This window comes from Anser cygnoides, chromosome 2 (assembly GCF_040182565.1).
Source record: "Anser cygnoides isolate HZ-2024a breed goose chromosome 2, Taihu_goose_T2T_genome, whole genome shotgun sequence".
Taxonomy (NCBI): Eukaryota; Metazoa; Chordata; class Aves; order Anseriformes; family Anatidae; genus Anser; species Anser cygnoides.
The window spans coordinates 100,256,852-100,273,543 of NC_089874.1; the positions used below are offsets into that span (position 1 = coordinate 100,256,852).

Here is a 16,692-nt window from a genome sequence, read left to right on the forward strand (position 1 = left end):
CTGATAAAGATGAACCTGTTCCCTGATGTGTTGTGTACCACGATGTAAAAAAGCTTGGCCCTGTGTGACCCCTAGACATCAAGTAGTGTGGTGTAGGCATTTGGTATGTTAAGGGAAAAAGAAACAATTTGGGATGGACAGTCTCATTGTTTGCAGCTGTACGGTACAGAGCTTACAAATGTCAGTTATTGGGTGTGTAATTTGGTGTACTAATCAGAATCCCAAGATGATCTTATCGAGTCACTTCATTTGCTTGTAAGGGGAATTAAATCTGCTGTGATGGAACCAGGTCAACCCCACAGGAGATCTGCTCGTTGTGATGCCAGGTGCAACCAAGTGCCATTTGTCCTTACTACAGTAATTTTTTCCCATTATTTCCTTTCAGGCTCAGCTAAAATAAGATACAGCTTTTTGAACATGCAGGTTAGAGTGGAAGCAGCAAAGAACGCTGAAATGCTCGGTGACGTTTGACAGCTTACTCCCAAAGCGAAGCAAGCTCAATGGTGACAATTCCTTCTAAGATGATCTCCAACCCTAAGCTGTGAAATAAATTATGGGGTCCGTGCTGCTGCTGGTGGAGGGGTAACAGACAAGCATGGCTTAAAATAATCACTTTAACGAACTGCTTCTAGAACAATTGGCCTGCGTATTAGTGATATCCCTATTACTAAATGGGCAGTACTAAAATACTGTATTGAATAGTCTGAAGGGAGAAAAGATTTATTTGGCTATTTCAGGAAGGTTTCCCTCTCAGCCCACAACGGTCCTTGCCAGGCGTGAATACAAACAGGAGGATACTTTTGTTTACATGTTGAAGTTTGCCATTCCTAATTTGCCTGGACATTTTTCAATTGCAATTATGTAGATATGATGAATAGTATGTGATAGAATGAGAGCACTTAACTACGGTACCTTCCTCAGGCAGCCAGCTTGGACTGAGGGACCTCATTTAAGTTGCACTGGGACAGTTCTTACACAACCAGAGTTGCCCTGGTGCACGGAGCTAACGGAGAGCATTCTGAATCCTTTAGCACGTGGTTTCAGAACCTCCTTCATTCTCACCCCCTGCCTTTTACTTCCGTAAATAGTCAAAATCACTCTTGCGTTCCAATGACTTGTAATAGTTGGGGGAGCAGTCTGAATCCTTGCTATTTCTTTCACCTCTTGCATTCTACTATATGGGGAGCCTATGGAAGAAACTAGGGAAACTTGGGAAACGTGAGAAAAAGCATGGAGAAGACAGTGAAGGACAACTAGAGGTGACAGAATATTTTATTAAAACAACCATAACAGCAATTACTAAACTCAGTAGATGTGTCCACTCTTTTCGATCCTGTCTCTTCCTGCTAGTAATTCCAGAGGAACTGGTGATGCTAGATAAATAATTGATGTCCAGGCAGAGGAAAATATAAAGGGGGAAACAACTTGAGCCAGTGAAGCATATAGTTATGGTCAGCAAAGATGAAAAGTAGTTTGCACCTGTAGTAATTGTCTTCTCAGATCTGCTTGAGCAAAGCGTTGCTTCTATAAATGGAATTCAGGGATGATTCTGAACGTGAGTCAAGTACTTAAGGGAAAAATCATAATGAGTTGCTTGAAGAGAAGATACAACTGCTAAAAGTACAAAGCTGCAGGCATGTAAGCTGTACATACTTCTGAGCCTCAAAGAGCTTTTACTGAGTACACCATGAACAACTGTTTCAGACTTACAGCAAAGATACACGTGCAGAGCCTGAGCCCATTGGAGGTTTTTTTTTTGACTTTAAACTTCCATTAAGGGGTTATTTGTATTAGCTATATCACTTGTTTGAAAATCATTTCAGAAAGACTGATATATTAGGAAAATTGTTTAACTTTGGAAATCAGTCTGCACGAACAGGTTACTTAGCACAATTAATTGGAAATTCTTTTGTTTTGGGAATGCACAAGAAAGTCCTAAATACATTTTCAGTCACAAAATTGAAATCACTAAAGACAATGAGTCAGCTTGCATGACAAAAAGATATTTGCACGTGCTTTACCAGTGTATTTGTATGTGCACAAATCTTCACTAGAGCGAAACTAAGGTCATGGCTTATATAAACTTACACTGTGCCTGTAGCATTGTTATTTTTTGTAGTGTGATAGCCTTGCCAAGGATCATGTCATGTTTAAAAGCAGTTAAGCCTGTTCACAACACTGCATGAAGAGACAAGTCTTAGCCGCTGAAACAGGAACTTAACTCTACCAAATTCAATGTCAGTCAGACAATCGACAACTTCAGCCTGATACAAAGCTCAGCTCTCAGAATTTATTTTCACACACCTCTAAGTCTCACCTGATTTTCAAACAAATGTAGACAACCTTAGGTAGGTAGAGTTGAGAAGCCCTTATGATGTAGCTGTATTTTCACATACAGAAGTCACAGAGAGGATGAAGAAATTCTTCAGGTGAATTGACATATGAGGGTTGCACTATACCCTCCTTCAACCACTCTGTCCTGACAAGCTTTAACTCAATACAAAGAGGTAACAAAATCTTTAAAAAGGTTGTTTTAGAAAGCTTTATTGAATACTTTTGAATTTGTTACAGCATCAGTGAATTACATTCAGTATTACCTTGCTTTACACTTTCCACCTAGTCTCATGTTATGCTTATAGGAACTCTTCATCACCATCCTACAGAACAGATACTTTGTAAGCATACATTAGTGTTGTTCAAACACGGTTGTGACCAGCCTGAAGACAGAGCTGCTTAGCCACACAACTGTACCGCAGTCAAAGGAAAACAGATCTCTTAACACTGTCATGCTGGCAAACCACACTGCTCTTCCAAAGGCTTTTTCTTTGTTACCTTGCTCCCCATGAAATGCACCCAAACAGATGCATTTCCATGCTATCGTGTTCTATTTTTCATCCCCAAATACTCACGAATTTTAGGCTTTTAGCAACTTTGATGGTAATGAATTTGTTCGTTTATTGTGAGATTGAGACAACTCACATTACATAGGTGATCAAAATTGTGTAGATAACGTCTTATTGTATAAATGTGAAAATCATTCTATATGGGATTCTTAACGCAACATTCTTATTTTTGAAGTTACTTGTATTAATTTCCTAGATACTTGGTATGTCTGCCTTGTGCAATTAACTTCCCTGTTGCCTTATTTGTTAAATCCACGGTGGCAAATGCAATATTTCTTCCTTGCTTCAAAATCTGAGCTGTAATCAGTACCTCTTCTCCAATCTTAGCAGCTGAAGTATATCTTCAATGAAGAACAAAATGAACAGGTAAGAGTCTGTACAAAGCACAAATCCAAGAACATTCCTGCCTTTTAGATCATTGTGAAGGGAATTAGCAAAAATAAGTAATAGGCACATCTCCCTGTAACTGCCTGCTTGAAAATCCCTGCTGCTTCAAGTCCTCAAGTCCCTCGTAAGTACTGCAGTGGTAGTTCAGTACAACAGTTCCCTGAAAACAGAGGATAGGAAGAAGCCCATCTCTTGGTTCTGACAAAAAGTCCTTTTTGGAACAGAAACAACAGTGTACCAAAGATCTCAGTTACAAGTTCAGCTCCAAGTCCTATTCCAGCCACCGCTGGCTTCCTACGGCCTTTCCAAACCAGTCTGGCTGGTTGAGCTGCAGGATGTCTCTGGAACAAATGCTCCAGAAGGTCATTTCTGTATGGAACCTAATTGTAGGTTAACTGCTTCTCAGACCCTGGCCAGAGAAAAGTCACGGAAATTTGGGAGGCTTTCAAACCTTCCTGGTTTAACTCTGTTTCCATTCATTACACAACTTTTTGTTTTCTTTACGCGAGTGGGTGGGTGTGCTCTGACAACTCTCTCCGGGGAGTAAGAAATTATTCCACCACAAAAAGCCTGAAAAGGAGCAGGAGGGATGTGATCCAACCATCGTCTGAGGTAAGGGAACAATACTCAAACGTCAGAATTACACAGGAGAATGTGTAAGTGCTGGACATATACCTTCATCAACCAGATCATTTTTATGCATGACACCACGTCAGAAGTATGTCAGTCATGCCCACGGCCGATGTAGCACAAGCCCCGTTAGTTGGCAGGGGGCAGGGTTTCAGTCTCGTTTCATTCTCAGAGGCTGCTAATCCCCTCGTGATTTAAATAAACAAGTAAATACCCTGTTTCTCCCTGTTCTTTCCATTACTGAAATAGCTTCCTCATGACAAATTTTTTTAAAAAGAGCCTTCCCCCAAAGGAAAAAAACCTCTAGTATAGCAATACCTGATATCCAACATCAACTGCTCACTGAAAGCAGCAGTCTGAAGCAATAGCTACAGCCTTGTTTAACCCAGATAATGTTTCCTAACTGTTATGCTACTCGATTATTTTGGATCACCTCCACAGAGGGTATTTACTTGAGATTTTAGCTCTTATATAATTAGGTACGCATTTTTGATAGGGTAAATAATTAAAATCCGGGCCTCTCATGCTGCTGCAGGGCAAAAAACATATGAGCATTTCAAGTTTCCATTTACAGCCGTTTTCAGGTTGTCACAGAGACAATGGAAAGCTCAAGTAGATGCTCCAGTCCCAGCCTATCAGTGGAGAAATCAAAAAGTGCTGGGGAGAAAGGAAGACATCTGGTAAAGATACACAGATCACTCCCCACACCCTTTTAACAATTTTTTTAGGCAGTTTTGATGAGGAGCTACTTCTCCAAGATTTTTAATGCTCAGTGTTAGTTATTCCAAGTAGGATTACTTCAGTTCCAAGCAGTCACAGTCTCTTCACTGAAACTAATGAACCAAAGCTGACAAGCTGTAACAGCGTGATCAAAGGTTTCAGGATTTTTTCTTAAAGGCACTTTTTAAAAACTACATTACAGGAAGAACTATTCTCAGTCTTTAAAGGGTCTAGAGTAAAGGAATGTTCCTCTAGTGAGAAATTTACTCAATCTGTAATTTACCCTCCGTATGAACAGAGCTAAAATGTTTCTTGTTTTAATCTTTTATGGACTAATACTATAAAAGGGTTTATAGAAAGCTGCTTGGCCTACATTTTGTTGTTTGAGAACACTTTATATCTTCACAAGCAAAGAAATAAGTTGAGCCTGTTGTATAAAACTAAAATTTACTGCCTAACATCCCTTTAACATTCAGTGAATGAGTGGATAACATCTCTTAAACACACATAGGAAATAAAAGCTTGGAGGAAACTCCAACTCCAATTTTGCAGCCTGGCAATATTGTCAAATAAGCTCCCCCTCATCCCCTACGTAATTTCTCAAAGCAAGACTTCTGAAACCAAAGACAACACCTTTTTAAAGCCTGTACTGTAACACAGAAGGGAAGTATAACAGAGTGAAAACCCTGTCAGGGGAAGAGAAGTTAGCATGTTCTGGCAAACACGGTGGATGATACCTACGTGATGTTCATGTCCACGCTGACCCCTGGCGCTGCTCTTTCCGTGTGCAGCAACGCTGCTGTCGATACCACATCCACGAGCGTGGCTGTCAAGCCTCCGTGTAATGTGCCACCTCTGTTGGTATGTTCTTCCTCTACTTTCAATTCACATACAACTTTTCCCGGGGTTGCAGAAAGGAGTTTTATCTGTATAAACAAAAGAGGAATAAAGAGTTTACTGACAACAGCACCAACTCCAGATGCTGCCCTGAATCAAGTTGAAAGTAAATCCTGTTTCAATTTTGGACTTGTGAGACAAATTGGAAGATGAAAAATGTACTAATTTAACTGTCGCATTAGATGTTTCCATAAATTTTGACCAGAAGATTGCTCCCTTAGAAAAATTTGCATTTCTAGTACAGATAAATATTTAAACCGACACTTTAACAAAACTTCAATACTTGCTATGCTCTCGGGAATTGCCTAGGAGACAGCATTCTGCTTTAATTTTCTTTTGCTTTAAACTGTGACTGAAAAGCCAGATTAGAGGGAACACTAAACTGCTTTGTACCACAGTTGTGAAGGCGTATTTGTTAGCTGTCAAAATGGAAACAAGACTGAGAGTAGTTCATTAATCTTTATACCAGAGCAACCTCAGTAAAAACCTGTACTTTGGAAGGAGCGCTGGAAAAGATAATCAGATTGGCCTCCCTGAACTGAAATTTGTATTCCTGGACAGAATTATACAATGCTGTGTCACACCATATTACAGCACCGTGACTTGTATATACACTTTTATTCTAGCCCAGAGGTGTTACATAGAAAATTACAGTACATCTGTGGTACCGTGCTTCCCCATGTAATCAGCAAAAGCTGGATTTTTGAGACCAAGAAGTTACTACATTTCAGTATTTTCAATTATTTAATTCAAGTTGCTTCAGCTACTAGTACTATACTCAAAATCTGAAGGCATATGCAGAACTGGGATAAGCACAATATATATATATTTATATCTTTACTCTTGCAGCTAATACTTTGAAGTACCTCTAGACTGCCACAAGTGAAATGTGGACATATTTATTATAATTCCTACAATTTTTTTCTATTTTTTTTCACCAAATTCTGTGTAGATTTTTTTTAAAACTTATATGTTTCCATACCGTATCAACCAGACTGACTTATTCTCTATAATCTTAAAATATATTAAGACTGAAATGTCTCCTATTTCACTACTGTTTATGTACAATGTGATAATAAAAGCTCAATTCCAGCTAAAATCCCTTTCTGGTAGAACAAAGTTTTTGCAAAATTTTTAAAGAAATGATACCAAGATAAATGGTAATGGAGTACTCGGTCCAATTTCAAATAGAGAAAAATGGAATTAAGTAGATGGGACATCGCTGAGGCAGCACCCTAGCATGAAAACAACACCCTGACCAATGAAGATCCCAAGCCCTAGGTCAGCCATGCTGTGAAGCAGTAACTGGAGGCCTGTATTTCAGACAGAATTTGTGATAATGGTCTTTTGCTGATCCTTGACACTGGGAGCAGAAGGCTTCCACTACCTTTAGAGAGTGCTCTAATCCACCAGCAAGGCAAGGAAAGCATCTGGTCTCTGCCGTTGCTCTGATCTAGCACTCACTGCCTTCTCCCCTTGACAGAAATAGTTTGGTATTTGAACACTTACACAGTTAGAGCTGCTGTTTGTACTTCTCAAAGTCCCCTGTGCCTGTCCCCCCACACGTCTCAGTGAGCGGCACACTGCTCTGGCTTCCAGCTACAACTGCGATGCACTACTTCTTCGGAGAACGGGCTTTAAAACCCATAGGCACAAAGCCCCATGTGGATACCTCATTGGAATTAAACCAGAAACTCAGTCTGATGCTAGAGCTGGAAAGTTTCAGCCTAAAATCTGTCTTCTTCAGAATAGGGAAAATCTCAAGTCATACTGTAGTTACGGCAAGAAAGGTTTTGTGCATCTCCCAGTGCAGCGGCAGATACTTTAAATCAGAACAAAACTTTTATTTTTATTAGGATTGCATTCCTACTATCACATTTCTGGAAGTGGATTGCAGAAAAAGTTAAAATGTCAAAATTATCAGAGCAAGGTAAGAAGCCTACCTCCCAAGACTCACTTCCTTCAAAAAGTTATCTTTTTGACCTAAAATACTGCATTCGTTCTCCACATAATGAGATTTTAAGGTGAAAGGTGAGCAAAGTTATCATGGTGAAGAGGTCACTAAGAACTGATCAGACTCTATAACTACGGGACTCTTGTAATGACTCATATATGACTGGTACATCTTGGGAAAACAAGACAAGAAAAGTCACCACAAAAATAGCTGCTTTCTTTAAATGTGTGGGATCACAGAGCTATTAGGCAAAATGTAAATTTTGAAGTGGCTGGTTTTCTTAGATATACTTACTGCCTCTCTGCACGTCACGGGTATGTAAATAAAGAGAAATCAGGGCACCAAAAGCAGGATCCTGGCACTGCAAAATTTTGTGAGGATCCTCATAGTGCCTCACAGGAAAACCCTACGCAACCCAAAGGCTGCAAGACCCAAGAAGGCACGGCAACGTCCCTTTAGCTCGGTTTTTGGATCATTAGATAGCGCTACATCGGAGCTACACCGCTCAAACACATTCCTCCACAGCAGGCCGTGCTGGAAACCCGCAGCGCTTGTACTTTCAGTCGGACTCCAAGGTGAAGCTGTCGATACGGGCTCCTTTTTGCTTCCAAGCAGGGATCAGCGACACGTTTTACCCCGCAATCTCACAGCCCTGAAGGTTATCGTGGCCGTGGGTTATTACGAAGGGAGAAACACCCTCCTCTCGCCCCCTCACAGCGCCGGGCCCCGCAGTACCTTGCGGAGCACCCTGTCGAAGCCCTGCGACTCCACCATGTACTTTATGGCTCCCCGCAAGCCCTCCGCCGCCACGCCGCCCGTCATGCCGCCCGCCGCCGCCGCTCGTCCCCGGCCCGGAACGGCTCCCTCCGCTTCCGCCCGCCCCGTCCCGCCCCGTTGTGCCCGGCCGAGCCATGGAGGCGGCGGCGGCGGAGGAAGGGGGGACCGCGATGGAGACGGAGGAGACGGAGCGGAGGAAGGCGCTGTGCGCCCAGTTCGCCGCCATCACGGGCTGCAGCGCGGCGGTGGCGTGCGGCGCCCTGGACGGCCACGACTGGCACCTGGAGGTACCGGGGGGACGGGACGGGATGGGATGGGACGGGGGGAGCCGCGGCCCCTTCCCTCAGCTCTGCCCCTGTGCTTCAGAGGGCGCTGAACGCCTACTTCGAGCCGCCGCTGGAGGACGAGGACGATGGAGGCAGGGAGCCGCCGCCACGCGTGGACCCGGGGGGCTGGTGAGTGCCCGACCCCCGGCTGCCCGTCCCCGAGGTGCCCGGCTCGTCTTGTGGTGCCTGGGTTATATTTCCCTAAATAAAATCGCCCCCTGCACGCACACCTCGCAGGGTGTCCCTGCAGAAGTCAGGGTCAAAGCCCCCGTGCCTCGCATAGACCGACTGCACACCCATAGGGCTTGCTGAGATGAGGCCTGAGGGAAGGTTTTTTTTTCTGGAGGTTTATTTATTTTGTGCTTCCACCTTACGTAGAAGAGCCCCTGTGGGCTTTGTGGCTATGAGAAAGCTATCTTTGGTAACAGCACGCATGTTTTTTCTTCGTAGAGCTGTGTGTATGAAAAAAGCAAGCCTACCAAACGTTAATGCTGGTCCCTAGGCAGTCCGCACCGAGTCAGAACACGTCTGTATCAAACTGGCAGTGCCTTTTTATTTTCTTCCCTTTGGCTTTGCCCTGCAGCTTCTGCCTTCAGCTGCGGCATGCAGGATGTGTCGGGAGGGAGGTGATGGAGGCCTCTGAGGCAAGGGAAGGTGGTTTCAGGCCTGCTCGTGTTCTGCTGCCCAGTGTTGGGCCTTCCCAGAGTGCTTTAAGCGAGCCCTTGCCCAACCATCTTGCCATTGGTATTGGCAGCTTAAAGGCTGACTTACAGAAGTGTCCTAGGGCGACGATTGCAAAACTTTCAGGTCTGGTCTTGGGAGAAGCCTGGAGGCGGAGTTGTGGTACGCTATAAGGTAAAGGGGGGCTTGCGGCGGTGCCTGTCACCTACAGACAGGTGCCTGGCGTGTTGGCCTTCAGGAGGTGAGGCATGTAGGAGTGAAGAAATGGTATTTTTTAATTGCTAGAGAGGAGCTGCAGCATCTTATCTGTCTGCACTGCCTCTAGCACGACCTCTGCACTGCTGCTCATAAGCAGTGATAACCCAGCTGATAAAGAACAGTTATGTATTCAATACTGGAATACTATCATTGGTGTCAGTACTAGGCAGTTTAATTTTCTCTAGGATTCCTATTTTTAAAATTTTTCTAACAGAAAATGCCTCCTCCCACCCCATCCTTAATACACCAGTGAGTATTAAGTGGATAAGGAATTGCTTCACTTGCTTTTTCCGCACCTCTTGGTGTCCACGCAGACTTTTGTACTTCATCTCATTGTTATTCAGGTTACTGTATGAATATGAAATGTGACCATGAAAATTTTGAAAGATAACCTATCTAAATAGCCCTTATCTCCCTCTCCTTTGTATGCCTTCCTTTTTGTGTTCCGTGTATATCACGTGTGGCAGTGGAGTCTTTGTTTGTTCAGCACGAAATTAAAAAAACAATGCTACTTTCTAGGGAATAGATACGCTTTGTTTCAAGGCCTTATTTCCATGTAAGTGTATAAATTCTGTGTTTAAAAACAAAACTCCAGTATCCCAACTTTGCCAAAATACTCTTAGCTATACTATTGAACAGATTTTGTTTTAGATTCTCCTTTACTGAAGGAACTCACATCGGGCCACGCTTTGGAGGAGTTGGGTTCCCTTTAGTGACGTGGTCCCCAAACAGTGGCTAGATTAGGCACTCACAATGTGACAGTGCTATTCAGTCTTTATCAAGTCAACAGGGTACATAGGGCCCCGTGTTTTTGAGGTGGGATTTGGGGGGTGAATATTCCCAAAGAAAATGATTGTCAGTTTGTCAGAGTGAGTTTGCACATGTATGCCCAAGGGGGGCTCAAAAATTTCAACTGGTTATGAAGATGGGCACATGAAAGCAAGTCATGGCAGCAGTTCTTTGTTTCTAATATAATGGAGAGTGTTTACAAAACTAATATATACAGACTGTCTCTGGTGGGGCAAAAGAGTTGAATTGCTCAGGTGCATTGGATTACATTGGTTGCCATCAGATTAACTTAAATCAGAATGGTAAATGTTATTTTATGTATATGAGGAGGAGGAGGAAGACACCCTTACTTCTCCTATATACTAAGGCTCTATGTGATTGAGGTCTGTATGTTTTAGTTACTGCGCTTCTTCTAAATTGCAGTAAGAGTTCAATGTATGTTAACTTATTTGTTGGGAACGTTTTACATAGCCACCTGTAAGTTGTAATGGATGTAAAACATTGTACTTTCAAAGATATGAGAGGTAGTTGCAGGAAGAACAGTATTATGCATGTTGACAAACACGTGACTATCTTTTTAGTATTGACCTCACAGCAGATGCTACTACTAGTAATGTCAGTGACGCTGGTGCAGACTCAAGGCAACAAGATGATGACAGCAGCTTCTCACTGATAACCTGGAACATTGATGGGCTGGACGCCAGAAATCTACAAGAGCGAGCTAGAGGCGTCTGTTCTTACCTGGCATTGTAAGCACAGCTTCATCTTTGTAGTGTCATGTACTCAGTTTTAAAGCAGAAAGTGAGCTTCTCATTCTAGATGCTTAATTTGGGCACGAAGATTTTTTGTATCTAAAAAACGTCTTAAGTAATGCAGTACCCTTACAAATCCTAAATAGCTGAATAAAAGTTGATAATACTAGTTGGAAGAGGTCTGAACCTGCACAGCGTTTCAAGGGTTACAGGTAGTCCGAGAACTGCTTTAAAAATCTTTTTGTAATGAACAATATTGTTTACATCAAGATGCACTCCTACCTCAAGAGCATACTTCATGCTTCCCACCCATACACAAAAAGAGGATGAAACTGCAAGAAACTTGTTTGTTTCATTCCAGTAATAGGAGTAACTTAATTCTAGAGCAAACTGTTTGAAAGGTCAGTAAGGTTTTTTGTTTGTTTTGTTATTTGAAAAATGTCTCTCTTGCCATTACTGTTATTTGTCTATAAAAAATAGCAATGTGCAAATTGAGATAAAAGCAGTAGAATCTGTGATCACCTGTTATACTCGCACTGTTGGAAGCTTCACATTAATGTATTTATTAGCAATTTAATAATTACATAAAGTGGTGTATCTTCATACAGTAATTTATCAATGCTAATTAAACTGATTTCAACAAAATTTATTCTTCTAAAACCAGCAGAAAACCCTTAACTAAATCAAATTTCACTTGATTTTTATTAATCTGAGGTGACTTTATTTTTCTTCTGTAAATAAGGCCTTAGATTTGTCCTTCACCTGCTTAGAGCAGCAGTGTAGCAAAAATTTACAGGGATAGCTGTAAAGTTGCATCTAAATGGGCACTTTCAGGACTGCTACCCCACATGAACTGTTCCTGATGGAACAGCTCTAAGGAATAAAGGAGCTTGGCATTGATGAAATTGGATGAAATGAATGGCAGGTTAGCTGAGGAGTATTTGTTATAAGGGCATGAGGTGGGGGTTAGAATTTCCTGGAAATCTCAGATGTTGCAGAACATGTTCCAAAGCTGCTTTTCAGCTGTTTAAATTAAATTCCTCGCATATGTGGTATTTGAAACCTGTGCATTCGTTTGCAAGATCAAGATATGTCATGCATTTTATTACCATGCCAGTACTGTACCCATAATTATTGTTTCATGCCTTCAACATTGGTGGTATGTCTCTGTGCTACTAAATACGGTGGATAAGGTTTTTTCTTCCCTTTTTTTTTTTTTTTAAACAAGGTCTCAAAAATATGTAGGAAGATGAGGAAAAAATGCACCTGAAATCCCTGACCCTGTTCTGTTTGACATCAGAGTGTAACTATTACCTTTCAGTAGTTAATTTAAAAATTTGTCTTGCTGATTTCAGATACAGTCCAGATGTCGTGTTTTTACAGGAGGTCATCTTACCATATCTTTGTATTCTACAGAGTAGAGTAGCCAGTTACACTGTTATTCCAGGTAAGAAGTAAGCCTCAATTTCTTAAGACAGAAGCTAGACAAAGTAAGCACCATTTGTGGCAGCTGAAAAGAGGAAGTTGAAGAAGGAAGGACTTAAAATACTTCCTTTGTTTTGATACCAGCATGTAGTTTGATGCAAATTATCCCTATGAAAAGCTCGATTGACTGGTTGTTTCCTTTGTATTTTTTCTGCATTTTGAAGGACTGATAGCAAGATTATCAAAAGGAAGTGCTATAGATAAGTAGTTTGCTACACATTCGGATTAAAAAATCCAAAAAATTCACACCCACATTAAGAAACTTTTAATTAATGATTTTGTATATCTTACAAATTATTCTCCCAGATCATAGTAAAGAGATCTACTTGAGATCTTTAACTTCATGCTACGTCAGAAGATAACTGACCTTTTCTTTCCCTGTTCCTCTTTAGGTAATATAGATGGCTATTTCACTGTCATTCTGTTGAAGAAATCAAGAGTGAAATTACTAAAACAAGAGATAATACGTTTTCCAACAACGTCCATGATGAGGAACCTTTTGGTTGTGCATGTGAGTCAGTCATTACGTCCTGCGGCTGCATGTCTGTCTTCAAAGCAAAAAAATCACAGGAAAGGCTGGACTGGCCTTACTCAAACATATGACCTGAGTTGCATTTAATGCTAACAAAATTAAATCATTAAGTTACTGCTCACGCTTTGTTTTCCAGTCTTTTAACTTCTCAAAATGAACTGGAAGCCTACTATCCTCCTATAAGTTATTTTTCTCCAATTTAAAATTAGTATTAACCAGCACTCTGTCATTCAGTAATTTACTTTGTGATTACTTTTTGTCTTTGAACTTCGTATCCTGGTGTGGAAAGTAACATTGCTCTTTTGTTTCATGCACAGGTGAGCATATCTGGTAATGAACTTTGCCTTATGACTTCTCATCTGGAGAGCACTAAAGATCACTCCAAGGAGCGTGTGAAGCAACTGCAAATAGTGTTAAACAAAATGCAGGAGGAGTCTGAGTCCACCACTGTTATATTTGGAGGGGATACAAACCTCAGAGACAGCGAGGTAATCAGAGATAAGCAACCTGGTTATTCTGAGGTGTTTTGGCAATATCTTCTCAGACTTTTCTGTTGTCTTTATGAGAAATGAACTGCACAGCAGAGATCTGCAAATTCTTCTTAGTCATACTTTTTTGCTTAGTCATGTTTCAAGAGAGGCATTGCTATGCTGAGGCTTTTGTTACAGCTGTAGCACAAAATGCTTAATTCTCAATATGTGTTTCTGAGTAGGCACAGGGGTAGTTAATGAAGTTTCAGTTTTCAAAGCATATTCTGATTTTGAGATCCTGATCTTTATTTCTTTGACTCTCGGATTCTCAGGGAGTTAATGCTAATAAAATCATTGAAAGAAAAGGGTGCTCTGGTGAAATAGATTTGGGGATTTGAAAATGCATCCTCCGTCATGGAGATATTCAAGATGAGAAGCTGTTTTTGGCTGCTGATCTTAAAAGTGAAAACTGTACATTATTAGGAAAGGTGAGGGTTTCATCCTTCCCTAATAGAGAAATTCTATTGCAGCGAGCTGAAATGACCTTGTTTCGGAGAACATGGTGTTGATCCCCATACCTCAAAATTTCAGAAACAAGCACCTGTTTTGTAACATATTTTGAATGTACAAAGTATGACAGAAATTGGTCACGCTGTAGAGTCTTCTGAGAAATACCACAATTTAGAAATGCCTCTAATATATTTGTTTTTCACAGCTGATGTTTTGCAGGTAAAAAAAAAAAAAGATATTTTGACAACACAGTTCTGTTTTCTCCCTCAGGTTACTAAGCTGGGTGGCTTACCTAACGACGTCATGGATATGTGGGAGTTTTTGGGTAAACCTCAACACTGCCGCTATACCTGGGACACAAGCTCCAATACTAACCTGGGCATAGCGAGTAAATGCAAGTTGCGCTTTGATCGTGTTTACATTCGGCCTGCAGCAGAAGGAGGAAATATTATTCCACGAAGTATGGACTTGATTGGATTAGAAAAACTAGACTGTGGCACATTCCCTAGTGATCACTGGGGTCTTTTGTGTAACTTTGATGTGATATTATAAGAAAGAAAAAGGATTGTATTGTTCGGTTTTAAGGGTTTTGTTCGTGTTTTACCAAAATTTTACTGTCTGAATTTAAGTAGGAAATATTTAAATTTTCAACCATAGCGAATTCTCTGCTTTTGAATTTTGCTGGAATGTCTTCATTTAATGCCAGGTTTCCTTTTTCCTTACTGTATTCATCTGTTCTTGAATCATGTTTTTAAACATTTGTTTTTAACAAAAACACATTCCAGTCTTAAAACAGGAGGAAAAAGATAAATAAAATTCCTAAATCACTAGGTGATTTACAAGGCGCTTTTATTTTGTCATGTAACATAATCTCATAATAAATGCTGCTTCTTTTTGAAAATACTGTTATTATGACTGTTTTGTTTGTTTTGTAACTATTTCCGTTACCCTTTACAACAGTGTATTTTGTGGGGTGTTTTTTATTAGCTTTTTAAGTTTGTATTGTAAATAGGTTTGTACCCCTTCAGGCAAGACAATAAGGGAGCTGTGGAAAGAATGGGTAGATTCTCACAAACTAAGGGTTTCTTAAGCAAGAATTAAACAAATATTGAACAGATTTAAGAACAATGTGCCTTCCATATGATATGAAAAGGCTGTATGTAATAAGGTGTGTGGAATTTGTACACTTGGGATGTACACACATATATACCTTGCTTTATGTTTATTAACCTTGATATGAATTGCAGGTTAAAAGATACTATCTTTCCTGTGAGCTTCTAAAAACAGAATGCTCTTAGAAAAGCAGCTCAAGGTCTAACTGACTTTGCAGAAGATAAACAGGCTTTCTTTCTCAAAGAACATTGTAACCAGTCTCGTGGAACCTATCATTTTATAGATGTGCAAAGTACCAAGTGGTATCATACCAAGCTGAATTAAAATGAGAAGTCTCACTCCTAAATTTCAAGCATGAAGTTCAGTGCACAGGCATGGAGAGGAAGCCCAGACAACCCCTGTCAATGGTACAAAGTGCACCAAATGCCTGTACTAACATACGGCGTTCTTAATTACAAACAATATTTATTATCTATATATATATTTGTCTAAACATACATTGTTTTTTTTTTCCTTGAGTCTTGAGGACTTTTCACAATATAGGACAGTGGAAAGTGAATCTGCTGGTTCCTACCCTGAAATAGTCAGGATCTTTAACCAATTCCATCCCAAGAATGGAAAGGCCTGAGGTACATGTGTTTTTCCACTGATTCACGAGAGGTGACCTTACCAAACAAGCAGATAAACCTCAGGATGTTAATTCAGAGAAATCAGCCGCAGAAATCTCACTCTACATTCATTTATGTAAATGTCAAACCCCACATTCCTCTTACTAAAGGCGAAAGAGGCCCTTGTCTTTTGGAAAGGGTGTCTGAATCCTCATGTCTTGATCGGTCTCAGTGTATCCTTGTATTTTATACTTGAGTTTCGAAATCGAGGAGGAAGTAACTTTTTTTTAAACCACTGTTGGGCCCGTGATCTCTTTGTTCTACTCCCAAATAAATAATTCTATTAAAAAAGTGAAAAATAGATGCCAGGATTTACCTTCCTTGTTTAAAGTGGGCCTGGTCCAGTCATGCCTTTAGATGTGCTACATGTCCCTTTCTTCCTCACTAAAAGCAAAGAAATGTCATGAAGTTTGTTTTCACCATGTACATCTCCTCCCCATGCCTGATAGTAACAGCTGAAGGATTCATGGGGAAGGTGATAGTAACTTTCCTGAAGTTCTTGGGGAAGGTAAAAGTGCAACAAACTCATGCTTTGACAAAATAAACACTGTTTTATGTCGCATCCTGCATTATGGCTAGCTTATGTGGCTGCATCTTCCCAACACTATTGGAAGATAAGGAAAAAGTGGCTGATGGTTGGGATATGTTTTTAATTTGGGAAAGAAAGAAGGAAAAACTGGGGGCTCAGAGCAGCATGTGATGAAGCGCCATGCCTAAACTCCAGATTCATCTTTAGCGTTGAGTATCTGCCTCCTCTTTTGATCAGCAGTCTTTCTTAGCCTCTGAAATAGTGAGTGGGGACATAGTATTTTTTATTAGGAACAAGCAGAGACAAAATGC

General features: G+C 40.7%; 2 protein-coding genes across 2 annotated transcripts; one reads left to right on the plus strand and one right to left on the minus strand.

Moving 5' to 3' along the window:
• Positions 1-2,528: 2,528 nt before the first annotated feature.
• ACOT13 (acyl-CoA thioesterase 13) lies at positions 2,529-8,381 on the minus strand. Its single transcript, XM_066992716.1, has 3 exons — positions 8,227-8,381; positions 5,382-5,566; positions 2,529-3,244 (listed from the first exon to the last, which is right to left on the minus strand). Exons 1-3 carry the CDS (start codon positions 8,311-8,313, stop codon positions 3,088-3,090), a joined length of 429 nt encoding a protein of 142 aa, XP_066848817.1. The 5' UTR covers positions 8,314-8,381; the 3' UTR covers positions 2,529-3,087.
• Positions 8,360-14,972, plus strand: TDP2 (tyrosyl-DNA phosphodiesterase 2). Its single transcript, XM_048073485.2, has 7 exons — positions 8,360-8,555; positions 8,635-8,723; positions 10,904-11,071; positions 12,430-12,521; positions 12,952-13,070; positions 13,409-13,579; positions 14,342-14,972. Exons 1-7 carry the CDS (start codon positions 8,403-8,405, stop codon positions 14,621-14,623), a joined length of 1,074 nt encoding a protein of 357 aa, XP_047929442.2. The 5' UTR covers positions 8,360-8,402; the 3' UTR covers positions 14,624-14,972.
• The last annotated feature ends 1,720 nt before the right edge of the window (positions 14,973-16,692 follow it).

Bases quoted from the DNA above. Each gene is read 5' to 3' on its own strand.
- TDP2 (XM_048073485.2), top strand. From the start codon at position 8,403: ATGGAGGCGGCGGCGGCGGAGGAAGGGGGGACCGCGATGGAGACGGAG. The intron at 12,522-12,951 runs GTAAGAAGTAAG...GTTCCTCTTTAG, and splicing joins CAGTTACACTGTTATTCCAG to GTAATATAGATGGCTATTTC. The intron at 13,580-14,341 runs GTAATCAGAGAT...TTTCTCCCTCAG, and splicing joins CAAACCTCAGAGACAGCGAG to GTTACTAAGCTGGGTGGCTT.
- ACOT13 (XM_066992716.1), bottom strand. From the start codon at position 8,313: ATGACGGGCGGCGTGGCGGCGGAGGGCTTGCGGGGAGCCATAAAGTAC. The intron at 5,567-8,226 runs GTACTGCGGGGC...TTGTTTATACAG, and splicing joins TCGACAGGGTGCTCCGCAAG to ATAAAACTCCTTTCTGCAAC. The intron at 3,245-5,381 runs GTAGGTATCATC...TCTTCATTGAAG, and splicing joins AGCGTGGACATGAACATCAC to ATATACTTCAGCTGCTAAGA.